The sequence below is a fragment of the Myxine glutinosa genome, chromosome 7 (assembly GCF_964187855.1).
Source record: "Myxine glutinosa chromosome 7, kmMyxGlut1.1, whole genome shotgun sequence".
NCBI classification, from domain to species: Eukaryota; Metazoa; Chordata; class Myxini; order Myxiniformes; family Myxinidae; genus Myxine; species Myxine glutinosa.
The window spans coordinates 171,920,082-171,934,466 of NC_136267.1; the positions used below are offsets into that span (position 1 = coordinate 171,920,082).

Below are 14,385 nucleotides of genomic sequence, written 5' to 3' on the forward strand. Positions count from 1 at the left end.
TACTTTCTCTCCTCTGTATTGTCCTGAGAGGATGGTTGCCTCTAGGACATGCGGCATCATTTGTTGGATTGTCAATCGTGTTTCATTACACAGCTTTGGTGGATCAAGATTCCTTCGAAGCATGATTGGTGCTCCCACCTTGAGAATCAACCTGTGTGTTGGGAGTCCTTGAGGCTGACGACTGTTGAGAAACTCAGTTGGGAGGTTTACTGCCTGATCTTCATGTCACTTTGTCAAGAGAATCATAATTTCTTTCATGACCGGGCAGCGAACGTCATTATGTGCGACTTTACGTCACTCCTACGGACGTGAAAACATTTGTTTTCCTTAAAAATATATTTAAAATAAATAAAAAGTACATAAAGTAACAATAAAAGAAGCTAAAAAACAATTTAAAATACAATACAAAGCACATTAAAAAAATATAAATATGTACGTACAGTATACTGTACATACACGCAACTGCTGATTCTCATTCAAAACAGAGGCGACGTACAGTATTCCTTTACTGTGTCTGTGTTAGCTATGGGTCCGAAGAAGGATAATGCTAGTGTTTCCAAGCGTAATGTGGTTACGATGGACGATAAGTTAAATCTGATTAAAAGGTATGGAAACGGTGGAAAAGTGTCGGTGATAGCGCATAGACCTTATAGCGAATCGGAACCGCAATGCATCATGGGATCAGAAAGGGGCAATAGCGCCGCCACAAACTACACCATGGAATTGCAGCTGGCGCGGTTTTTTAAACCATTGATATTAAAATAAAAAGTAGCCTATGCTGATTCCGAATCTGTGTCTAAAACGTTTCTCCGATGTGTAGTTCTTGGGTTATAAGCGGACATCCAGACAGACACACACACACACACGCACACAGACACTCCTCCTTTATATATATATATATATATATATATATTTTTTTTATTTTTTTTTATTTTTTTTTTATTTTTTTTTTATTTTTACACCGGTTAGACTTTTACACCAGGTTTTTTTTTTTACACTACCTCGTAGACTCGTATCGTCCCCGGCGGGGTGCGGAGCAACTCCAATTGCCAATCCCCCAACCAGGGGCCAAAGGGTTATCGACTGTGATCCGAATACCTTTGAGACCATGTGACCAGGAAGACCGGGTATTGAACCCCTCCCGATCCCACGCCTAGTTCAAGCAGGCGCGCCAAGAAAATCGCGCAGTGTGGGTCACGGTTTTACACCGTGATCTACGGACCTAATCGAGCAGCCGAATTTGGTTCGAACGATGCTGGATCAATGGGGGAAAAGACGCACATGGGCAGGTCGAGAGGAAATAACATGTACACGTCTTTATTCACAAAAAGCACAGCAAAAGGACGAGATGCAGGCTCAGCATAAATCCTTGCCTATCTATTCCCAACACAGGCGCCTGGCACACTCGCACACAGGCGATAAGTCACACCGGTTAGACTCGTACTGGGAGGATGTGCAGACGCTGATTCGGGTGAGGGCAGCTCCTGCGCATGACATACGGGTCGATCCAGTGATCAGCACGAAGAATGACCAGCTCGGAGGAAACTCAGCACGGAGAACGATCAGCACGGCGAACGATCTGCTCGAAGGAATTTCAGCTCGGAGAATGACCAGCTCGGAGAACAACCAGCTCGGAAAACGATCAGCACGGCCTTTTATCGGGGGGGATTGCCCTTCTGGAACGTTCCACAGCCTACCACTGGTCGCTGTTGGTCACGTGTGGTCATTTAGCCCCCCCCCCCCCCCTCCCTCTGGAAGGTTCCACGGCATATCACTGGCCGTGGTTTGTCACGTGCGGTTGGTCATTCAGCCCCGCCTCCCTCTGGAAGGTTCCACGTGGACCATTCTCGCCCACCCATGAACCGTCTTCTTCAATAACATGAGGGGTTGGAATCCTGCCCAACTCAACGCATATATGCTTTAATTACTACACAATGGAAAGGGAGCTAATCTTTACATTTAATAAGAAATAACTGACTAATGCAGGATACATTTTGTCCTGTAATTAACTAGAGGGGGTTTCTTCTATTGCTCAACTGTTACTATATATATATATATATATATATATATATATATATATGTATGTATATATATATATATATACAGTGAACCCTCGTTTATCGCGGGGGTTACGTTCCAGAACCCCCCGCGATAAACGAAAATCCGCGAAGTAGCGACCATATTTATTTTTTTATATATATATATTTTAAAGCATTATGAACTCCCCACACTCTTATTAACCTTTCCCATACTCTTATAAACACTTCCTATACTCTTAAACACTTTTTACACTCTTAAACATACGTAATTTTAACAACATATAAAATTCTAATGGGTACTCACCATTGAAGATACTGTAGCTACCCATGGGTTCCCCAAGCAAGACCAGCATCAGAATCTCCTTGCTCCAGCCGGTGACGTCACCGGCGGGGATTCCCGGCGCGAGAGTGGCTGGTCACGTGACCGCTAAAGCGTGCCGCGCTTTGCGGGTATAATCAGCTACACCTGTTGATCACGTGACCACCGATTCACCGAAGCACGCCACGCTTGAGAGGCGTGGCTTTCGGTTTCTGGTTGTGCTTTATAATGCAGCCCGATAAATGGGCTTTTCAGTGTTCCCGAGTTGGTTTTGAGAATAAATATCTTCTCGGACGAGTTTGTGTCTTGCCCGTCATTTCGTCCGTATCAAGCAAGAGCCCCGGCTCTTCAATACTACAACTTGCGTGATGAAGATGATGATGAATTAGCTGTGCAGTACTGATGACGATGAAGGTGATGACGATGATGAATGTACTGGCGTTTTCCATACGCACGACTCTTTGTCTACCCTTCTACTGTACACTATGTACAGTATTTTATTTCTTGTAATATGTTTTAAATACTGTATTTTTCTTATTTCTTTACGTTTTTTAATTTTTTAGGCTAGAAAATGCTTATTTTACCACAAAAATATTTAAAATAATAGTATATAAAAATACATTTATACCGCAAAATCCCGCGATATAGCGAAAAATCCGCGATATAATTTTACATATACTAGCGAGAAAAAACCGCGATGTACCGAATCCGCGAAAAGTGAACCGCGATATAGCGAGGGATGACTGTATATGTATGTATATATATATATATATATATATATACATATATATATATATATATATACATATATATATATACATTTCACCAATCAAATGCTAGAACTATTATTTTTGAGATCAAAGTCACACAATATTGTCAATTTTCATGCAGTTGAAAAGGGTTTGCGTATTGGGTCACTGAATCGGTTCAACAAACATCACAACGATAGATTTTGGCATGTCAGCGGTTTCCATGACTATTTCACCCCATTCTCATCAAATGGGACTTTTGGTATTTTTATTATTGCCAGACCTCAATAATTTTTCAAGATGTCAAATTGAAAATTACACAGTTATGTGTGTATGTGTAGTATATGTGTAAAATTAGGTCAAAATTAGTCATGAAAGGACAAGGCCATCCAAAACATTCACAATGCCTTTTAGGCCGCAATGAGAAAATTTGTTATATGAATAACAATCAATCATGTAAAACATCATGTGATATGCGCGACATCTTTCTTGCTTGTGTGTTTGTTTGTTTGTCATATTTGCAGTCATCTGCTGGACAGAACGAGTTGAAAATTGGTGGTTGTACTTAGGTTGTGCACAGAAAGGTTTCAAGCAGTAACAAAAATTAATTGGCCCGGGAGTCCAGGGTTGGGAGGAGGACCCCAACTCTCTTTATGAATATGTATGGCATAGCTCCTCATGGGAAGTGGTATATTACAAGTTGTAGGAAAGTATGTAAAATCTCAGGGGAATTCACCAGCTGGTAATTCTGGAGGAATTAACTCGTCTATAAGGACATGTTCTTCCACTAATCACTAAAATTATCTTTGCAGACACAATATCAATTTTGTACAAATTGAAGATGGAACAAAAAAATCAAATGTAATTTGCCAGTTGTACGGTATTCATTAATTCAACTATTTCTTATTTATCTTGGTTTATGTGATGCATCTCTCTTAAGAATGATTTCAGGTGGTTTGCAGTTATTTTTACTTGAATGAGATATCTCCAGAAGGTCTGACACCTGCACATGATTTTGAGGTGAATGTCTTCACCAGCCGATGTCATATTTGTTGTTTTCAGTGACACCATCTGAATTTTATATCCATTTGAAGGACGAGGTAGTCTCGTTGAAACGGCTTCACGAGGAACTTCAGCACATTTATTCCTCCACCTCACCTTCTCTGAACTTTGGTGAAGTAACTTATTTTGATATATTTTTCATTGTTGTGGGAGAAATTATTTGGTTGAGTTATTTCACTGTGTGGATTGAAAATTTCACCAATATTATTTCACTGATGCTATCAGAGTACCATACTTTTTATGTTGAAGGCTCCAGTTACAGACTATATCGTCCTCATCGAGGCCAGGTCTTAAATAAAATTGAGAAGACATTCAAAGACTTTGGAAATCGTAGAAGTCAGAGCAATAGGATGATATAGTTGGAAGGGTTTGAATGATCATCCTTCTTTAAAATAGGCTGCACTAAGGCATGTTTCCAGGGAGTGGCATGGGATTGGTATGGGGTACATCAGAGGGAGATGGAATGGTAGATTCATCCATTGTGGAATTAGAGGAGAAAAGAGAACTAAAAAGAGTTGCTTTTTTAGTAGGAGAGACAGCGATAATATCATCAGAAAGGTAGAGAGACAGAAGTTGTTGGAGATACTTTTAGCTAAGGACCAGAAAGATGTATTAGTTGTTTTTGTTTTTTTGTATACAGAGTCGAGGCTCGTGAAAGAGCTAACATTTATCAAACAAACAAATCAAACAAACAAGCAAACAAAGTATATAAAAAGGGGAGTGGTCGACAAGATGGGGAGAGAAGGGGAGGAAGCACACAAACACAACATTTGAGAGCAGGGATATCGGGAGATGTTTTTGGAGGGAGAGGGCCTGGGGGGGAGGCAGGTTAGGTATAAAACGCAAGGACACCAAGGACTTCCAGGAAAGAAGTCAAAAGTCACCTCAAAAAAGTGGATTTGGGGTGAAATTAGCGGGGGTAGAAAAGATCAAGGTTTTGGATTGGGGAAGATAAGAGATGGTGGTGAACAGCCGTTTTAAAGACCTGGAGGGAGGAGTGGGATTGAAGAGAGTGAGGGAGTTTGTTCCAGAGGCGGGAGAAAAGAGGAATGAAGGAGTGAAGGTGAGCAGAGAGTCTTGATTTTGGCAGTTTAACCATAAGAGGGTTGCAGGCAGATCTTGTGCCGCCTGCAGAAATATTTGGGGGACAGAGCCCAGAGAGAGCTGGGGGAGCAAGGCCGGAGAGGAGTCGGTAGAAGACAGAAAGACCACCTACCTGCCTGCGGTGAGTGAGTGAAAGGCCCTCAGAGATAGCGTCATCGCGGGAGATTCCAATGATTCTGAACGCTTTGGTTTCAACAGCGTGAAGACGAGCTAGGTGTGAGGCAGGAAAACCAGCCCAGAGGGGAGAGCAGTACTCCATTGAGCTGTGGATGAAAGCCTTGTATTTGGTGAGGAGCTCAGGTGTGCAAAGGAAGGACTTCGCACGACGGAGGATGCCCAGTCGCCGACTGGCTTTGGAGGCCAGCTTGGAAATGTGGTTTTCCCAGGAAAGATCATGGCAGATAGTGAGACCCAAAAGCTTGAGTGACAGAACTTCTTGGAGAGGATTATTCAGAAAGTAGATGGGAGGGTTGTCCAGTCGGTCTTTTCGGAGAGACATCGTAAGAGTGTGAGATTTGTCAGGATTGAAAGACATGTTCCACTTGTTTGCCCAGTCTGTGATTTTGTCCAGGTCTGCAGAGAGTGAGGAGGCTGCAGACTGCCGATCTGAGGGATGAGGAATGGAGCGGCAGAGAGAGAAGTCATCAGCAAAGAGATAGAGAGGATTTTCAAGAGAGTCAGAGAGATCATTGATGAAGACCAGAAAAAGCACAGGGCCCAGAACACTGCCTTGGGGAACTCCAGCCTGAACAGGAAGAGGAGATGAGAGAAACCCATTCAGGGCCACACGTTGACTACGACGAGAGAGGAAGTCCGCCAGCCATGCGTGGAGATTTCCATGGATACCAAAGGAGGAGAGTTTGGTGAGCAGAGCGGGGTGCCAGACCATATCGAAGGCACGTGATATGTCGAGGGAGACAGCTCTAATTTCCTGTTTGGCATTGAGGACCTCCATCCATTGTTGAGACAGCAGAAGCAGCATGTCCAGAGTAGAGTGACCTGGTCTGAAACCAAATTGATGATCAGAGATCAAGCCATTGGAGAAGAGGAAAGATTTCATATCCGAAGCAATGATGGATTCCATGACTGTGCTGATAATTGTGAGAAGGCTGATTGGTCTGTAGTTGCTAGGATCTGTTTTTGCACCTTTTTTGTGCAAAGCGGTGATGTTGGCTGATTTCCAAGCAGATGGCAGTTGACCTTGAGCAAAAGAGAGGGAGTGAAAGAGTGGAAGAACAGGATTTTAGGACCCGTGGGCTGATGCCGTCAGGTCCAGTTGCAGAATCAGAGTCGAGGGTTGACAGAAACTTTTCCACCTTGTCAGGAGAAAAGGACACGGAGTCCAGGAGCAGCTGGGTATGACTGGGTATGGTGGGTACAGAGAGGGATGGGTTTGGGACACAAGATTTAGAGGCAAACACAGAGTTGAGGCATTCAGCTTTTTCACGTGCGGAGTCAGCTGTGTAGCCGTTTGAGGTGAGGGAGGGGATGGAGGGGGAACAAACACCAGAAACAGATTTGACCAGACGCCACCAGGATTTGGAAGAGGGAGACAGATAAGAGAGTTCGGTCTTGAGAACGGAGAGATATTGTTTCCTGGCTCTCCTGAGGGTGGGCACACACTTGTTTCGGGCTTTGTGAAAGGAAATGAGATTTCCTTCCGTTGGATTTGCTTTCCAGGAGACGAAGGCAAGTTGTTTCTGGGCAACAGCCTCACCACAAGAATCCGTGTACCATGGACGGGAGGAAGGGTATGACAACTGAAGACAAGATGGGATAAATCTGTGCATGAGAGAGAGCAATTTACTTTGGAGAACATGAGATTTTACTAGTGGAACTAGTGGTTTTACTAGAGAACTAGTGGAAGAACATGAGAGGTTGTCACATTTATTTTGATTTAAGGAATGCTTCACCTCACGAATAACATGTTTGCAATGATTTCTGGAAGATATGAAAGCTGAATGTGAATCAGAGGAAAATGTGTTTGTCCATGTCCGATATGCTGCATCACTTGCATGAATGCTCGCAGAACAGGAATTATTGAACCAACAATTGGTAGGAGAGATAGACTTGAAAGAAAAGGGGATATAAGCCTCCATTTCGGCAACAATAACTTAAGCTACACGTTCAGCAGAGTTAGAGGCATCGCCCGAAGAGAGGCATTAGTCTTTCCAGGAAATATCAGACAATAAGTTTGGTGAACCAACCCATTCAGCACTATTGAAATGCTGGTGTTTATTCGGAACAGTCGAGAAGAAGGAGGGGTGGTAAGGTAAAGTGATGTTCAATTCAATTCATGGTTTTATTATCAAATTATCACAGCCAGAAGCTGAATTGTAAATGATTTACAATATAAAATGAAAATCAAGATAATGAAAAAAATGAATTACAATGACTGCAATAAATCTACAAATAAATAATATTTATTTATTAAAAAGTACTACTTATTTAAAAAAAGAAATGTTCATATGATTGTGGTCAGAAGAACCAATTTGAGGTGAAATTGTGTTGCTGTAACACAACAGATTGGAGGTGCAGAACAAATCCAAAGTATTGGAAGAGTGGTCATGACGATCTGGGATATGGGTAGGGTGCATGATTGTTTGTTGCAAATTATACTTGTTTTATTGCCTTTTTTTAAAGCTGCAGCTCAAACTTTAAGTCAGAAAATGAGATAGACATGCCATCATGTCCGAGTCACAAAGACTTTGATGGAGAGATTTTAGTCTGTGGGACTAAAGTAAGGGGAGGGAAATGAGCAGGAGAGGGGAGTGGATGGCAAGAGAAGAAGTGGTTCGGAAGGACGGAGAAGTGCGAGTGGCATACAAGCTGTTGTTGGTAGGAAGGTACAAGCTGTTGCACATGGGAGAGGATGTAAGGAATAATGCTGTTGGAACCATAGTATCAGAAGAGATCAGCAAGGATGTGGTCTGAGTGAAAAGATGGGAGGGATGAACAGTTATTGCACAGTTTGTGATACAGAGGCAAATGGTGTGTGCTATTTCAATATATGGGCCACAGAAGGGAAGGACTGAAGCAGAAAAGGAGGAGTTAAGGGATGCAGTGGAGAGGATGACTGGAATGGTTGGGCTGGATGAATGAAATGAAGGATGAATAGTTTCTAATGATTGAATCTATGTATTAAATTTCCCTAGAATTGTACAATATGACATATCTGAGAGCAGAGGCATCGCATAACACCACCTGATAACTGCAAATGGAACCTAAAGCAACAATAATACATTTAATACACAGCTTGGCTTCAACCAGATTGGAATTTCAAATAATCTCCTCACTAATGAGGGTATGTATTTATCACATATGTTCACTCAGATGCCCTGATAAAGTTTGAAGTAATAACTTTAATATGACTTGGCCATTCATTTATGAAGATTTTGTGTGAATGACCATGCAGTGCATTGGAATGATTGATCGAGAGATACTCAACACAGCTCACTTATGCACATGGTCTATTCACTGATGAGGATATCCATCACATATAATGACTCACAGAAGCCATGATAATGTTTAAAGTATGAATAACACTCGATGAAGTAATACGTATTAATAACACTGAAAGATGACGCACCCATTGATAAAGATTCACGTCGAAACACAAGTGAACGAGAAAGATGGATATGATAAGATAAATCATTAGAATGGTATCAGTTCAAGTATACACAAAGAATTAAGTTAAGCACCCCCCCCGTTTTTTTACAACCTCGCACATTACAAGTTTGTTGTCGTCAAAACAGTGTAATATACCCATGATATTGCTATATTTTCTGGAGAAGTGATATTATGGTCACATAAAAACATAACAATCATGCCGTTTTCAATATTTTATTCTGAATAATTTAAGGTGAAATTTTTTGGGAATTTTAGGCATATTTTCACCTCAATTTAAGTATGGAGCTATAGGTCCATCACGGACAGTGTGGATGACGTTTATGTTTTCTAACGTACAGTCATTGTTCTGAGAAGACCTCTAGCGATCTTTGCGTCAATAACGTGTGTAGGACCCACGTGATCGGATCACTGACTCAACCCTACGTCTCATAGACCCTGTAAGCCGTCGTATGCGTTGCTGTGGCAGGTTGTTCCATTCCCGATGTAATGCACGTTCCAATTCATCCAGATTGGCTATTGGAGGGACCATCTTCGCAATTTGTCGTCCCAACATGTCCCAAACGTGCTCGAGGGGGTTCAACCTGCCACAGCAACGCATACGACGGCTTACAGGGTCTATGAGACGTAGGGTTGAGTCAGTGATCCGATCACGTGGGTCCTACACACGTTATTGACGCAAAGATCGCTAGAGGTCTTCTCAGAACAATGACTGTACGTTAGAAAACATAAACGTCATCCACACTGTCCGTGATGGACCTATAGCTCCATACTTAAATTGAGGTGAAAATATGCCTAAAATTCCCAAAAATTTTCACCTTAAATTATTCAGAATAAAATATTGAAAACGGCATGATTGTTATGTTTTTATGTGACCATAATATCACTTCTCCAGAAAATATAGCAATATCATGGGTATATTACACTGTTTTGACGACAACAAACTTGTAATGTGCGAGGTTGTAAAAAAACGGGGGGGGTGCTTAACTTAATTCTTTGTGTATATATGTGAGATAGCCACCGATAGAAGGCACAATTTGAATGGTTACTTACTTGTTGACCAATTGTTCAGTGCATCGAAAATGAGTTATGGAACGTTTCGAAGCTGTAAATCTTCATTTTCATTATTACCATCATCATCATCATCATCGCCATGTTCGGAATCAAACCACGTGTCCCTGGTAATATTTTGGCAGTCGAGGCAGTTACAAATGTCCGTGCATGATAGCCCAGACTTCATGCACAAACAGTTACGCGAACTGCACTGAGCTTTTCGACACTTGACAGACAAAACTGTCTTCCATACCTGTCTTTTGTTTTCTGTCCATACACTGAACAGACGAAACCTTCTCGCGAAAGTTGCAGCGCCCAATCCGGCGTCCAATACTCTCCGAGGTTCTTGAACATCTCTATATAGCCAGGAGTGGCAAGCATCATTTTTATCGGTTTTACTTTGCCTTTACCCTTGAAAGTACTTCACAAGACAGTAACTGAGATCAAGTTTCAGTATGCCGTTTGTTGTCCAGGCGCGTAGGCTGAACGACAGTTTCTTCTATCAGTGGAGACCTTGACGCTTCTATTCTTTGTATTGTCCAAGATCTTGAGATGGAATATCAATGGCGGGTTTTTTTATTTCCTGCAAATGTAGCTCAGATGACTTGATGCTTTGCTCAGCTGAAACCTGATGTATGATACTGCCATTCGTATTATGAGTAGTGCCATGGCCTGATGGCGTTTCCTCAGCAAAATATTATTGTCCTTGACGAGCATCATTCGAACATTCTTCTGGAATTTGGAGAGCATGAGATTGTTAGGGTTTGGTTGCAACGTAGGTAAAGCTGTGTTGTGTTCAAGAATATGTGAATGTGACGAGCAATGTCCTAAGACCTTAGCCTTTCAGCAATCCAATGATATTCGACGAGCTGGTCAAGCGTCGGAGTGTCATACCAAAAGCAACATGTTTAGGAGTAGGCTTGCGTCCTTTAGAAGCAAGGTACACGATGTCTTGACCAATCAAAAGTACGTTACAATGATTGTCTTCATTACTAATCACTACTCTATCTGAGACTAATGCATTAAAGGCTCCCGTAATCCAAGCAAGGAAGTTATATAAATCTTGAGTTCGTCTCCAGAACAAAATCCATACACAAATCATTAAAAGTGGGAGGCCACTTGATTTTCAGTCCTTGAGACTCTGAGATCACTCTCCTCAATCAAATACATTGCCTACAAGTACAAATCTCACCGGGATTTATCAATGAATGTGGCTCCCAATGCACCTGAACTTTGAGGAATATCATCACTGCTTTCAAGTGATTCTGAAGTGGATGATTCCCTTTGATCGGCACGTGATGTCTCATTGCAATAAACGATTTGATTCAAGTTCTTGCAAGAGGGATGAGCAAAACATCTGAGGATATCATGTCTTGAGCTGTTTCTACAGATACACTCTTGTCATTACTGGTGACGTGTCTGGATCTGTTGAAGCCCCATCACTGCAAGTCATACAGCCCCATGAGTCTGAAGCCTTTTCCTTCACGAATAATTTAATGTTCAATCACATCTTCACAGAACGTTTTGAATGCCAAAGACATTCCAACGCCCATATTTAACGCATTCATCAAGAGAAGACAGGATTTATTCTTATTGATGTATCCCATGTAGCAGGATCGATGGTACCTCCGTATTTCTTTTGCGACCATGTCTTTCTCTGAGAGACTTGTGAATTATTTACAAAACCAGAACCATTCTCAAGTTATAGACATATTAGACTTTGACCTCTTGACCACAAAATCTTATCAGTTTATCTTCACATCATTCTACATAACTGTACCAAATTTGGTCAGAATCCCATCACTGGTTCACAAGTTGTCACGGTAACAGTATTTTTACCTAACCTGACATCTGACCTTTGACCTCGTGACCCCAAAATCTAATCAGTTTATCTTTACTTCATTATTCATACTTGCACCAAGTTTGACGAAGATCCCTTCAGCCGTTCTCAAGTTATTGCGGTAACGAAAACCTATCACGGACGGACGGACCGCCGGACGGACAACCTGAAAACATAATGCCTCCAGCGACTTCGTCAATGGAGGCATAAAAACAGTTGAATACAAATCAATGACCATGTGTCCATCATATTTATGACATCATAATTATGTGTCAATGGAAAACTCATAATTATGACACATGCCATAATTTTGAATATTTGACAGTGCATTAATGACTCGGCATTTTAAGTTGTCTATGCACCTCAAGTAGGCAACCAAATCAGTTCATTATTATCCCTCATTATCGAGTAGGGAGCCATCTTTGGTAACGGGGCTTATGGTATGCCCATGATCATCTCTCTCAGTATGAGCAGACAAATCGACTAGTCTGAGGGTGATATCATGTTCTCTTCCATCTAGAGAGACCCATTGATCTTTATAGCCAATCAATTTAGCCCAGGAGATCCAAGAATGTTGCAAACGGACTAGAATCGTCAATGTTAACATGGCAAATACATCACAGTGTGGGCGCAGCTATCTTGTTTTTCAGTGTAATGAAAGCGGAACAGGTGTGTCAGTCAGGGAGGAACTTTTTTACGCCAGATAAAAAATAGCGAAAAGTCTACTAGAATACAAGACCCGTCGCTTCGCTGACGGAAATACCAATCTTTGCTGCGATGGCCAATGGGGGAAGAAGAAAAAAAGGATTCCTGCGAGATCCTGCTCTCCATGCAGGGATAACCAACGGTTATCCCATTGCAGGGATAACCAACGGTTATCCCGTTGCAGGGATAACCAGTGTTGGCATTTGCAGTTTTGACACGCGTGTCCACGTACCCATAAATTTATTTAAAAATATATATATTTGGATTACAAACACTCCCGGGAGTTACCCGAATCCACCGTCGTTGGATTTATTGAAATCCGTTAATCTGTTCTCAATGTATAACACGACAGACAGACAGACATGGCTCCTTTTATAATATAGATTTACTGGCTAACGTGCAACAATAAACACGGCAACTTTTTGTACACCGCTCTTTTCCTATGCCATCTCCAGATGCTGCATGATGTCATTGCCGGGCACTGAAGAGGGCCCGAAAATGACGCGCGCTGAAAGGGAGTACTCAGTTTTCACTCCGGTTTCTTGTTTGTTTGTTTGTCCGGGCGATATCTCAGCCATCCTTTGAGCTAGGAAGATGAAATTTCGGCACAATAGTGAGCAAGTGCTTTGGCAAAAACGCTATTTTTTGTTTTTTGATTAATCAATTAATTGATTAATTACTTCATTATTTTCGATTAATTAAGTACTTATTTATTTCTTTTCTCATCCTGGCATTATCTCAGGCACCTTTTTAGCTTGGAAGCTGATATTTGGACATGACAATGACCAAGTTATTTGGCTGTAAAGGGTATTTTTGATTTATCGATTTGGCAATGAATCCATTAATTGTTTAATTATTTGATTAATGACTTAATTTTTTTTTAAGGTTACAGATTGGGATGAAACGGTGGTGGTTTCGGTATTCTATTAGCCAATTGATTCGTAATTTAATTATTTTATGATTATTATTTATTTATTTTCATTATTAATCACTTATTTATTTTCTTTCTCATCTGGGCAATATCTCAGGCACCTTTTGAACGAGGAAGCTAATATTTAGACACGATAGTAACCAAGTGATTTGGCTATAAAGGATATTTTGGATTTATTGATTAGTCAGTTACGTAATCAATTAATTGTATGTTTTTAAATTATTTAATTAGTTTTCAAAAAGTTACAGATTTAGATGAAACACTGGTGGTTTAGGTATGCTACTAGCCAATTGATTAAGAAATTAATTACTTTATCATTATTATATATTTATTTAAATTTCACAATTGATCAATCAATTATCGTACACCTCTCCCTCCCAATTCCATCTCTATGTGCTGCATGGCAGTATTGCCGGGCACCAAAGGCATTGAAAAATCGCTTGAGGATGTTATTTATTTATTTGGCATGGTGGTGGTGTACTTTGAATGTATCTGTACTTGCATGATTTACTTTTACCTTATCGTAATGTTAACCCACAGTGAAACCTAGGTTTCCCAGTGATACTTTCAACAAACTTGCACGCTACAGATTTTGTCCCACGGTCTAAAAAGGCAGGGGGATGATGGACGTGATGTTCACACTGAGACAGTTGGTGCAGAAGAAGTTGGAGATGCAAGGTGGAATTTTCATGAGGATTTGTGTATTTTGAGAAGGCCGATGACTGTCCTGAGAGAGATATCTACATTGAGATGGATGCGAGTGCCGGAAACAGAAGTCAGGTTAGTGCAAGTTACAGTATGTATGAGGGAATGAAGGTAAGGGTTTTGGTTGGTCCTTAGATGTCAGGGGAGTTCAGCATGAACATCGGGTTTAGGAAGGGAAGCTCTCAGCCCACTCATGTTTATCATGGTGATGGAGCTAGTAAAATATAACCACCTTTAGAGGCCATTTTTCC

At 41.2% G+C, this 14,385-nt stretch overlaps 1 protein-coding gene across 1 annotated transcript in view; it reads left to right on the forward strand.

Annotated features, from left to right (window-relative positions):
- LOC137431839 (uncharacterized) overlaps positions 1-14,385 on the forward strand; it is a 327,221-nt gene that overhangs the window by 204,419 nt on the left and 108,417 nt on the right. The window contains exon 14 of the mRNA XM_078782560.1: positions 4,170-4,280. Coding sequence (XP_078638686.1) covers positions 4,170-4,280 — 111 coding nt within the window. The remainder of the gene's footprint in view (positions 1-4,169; positions 4,281-14,385) is intronic.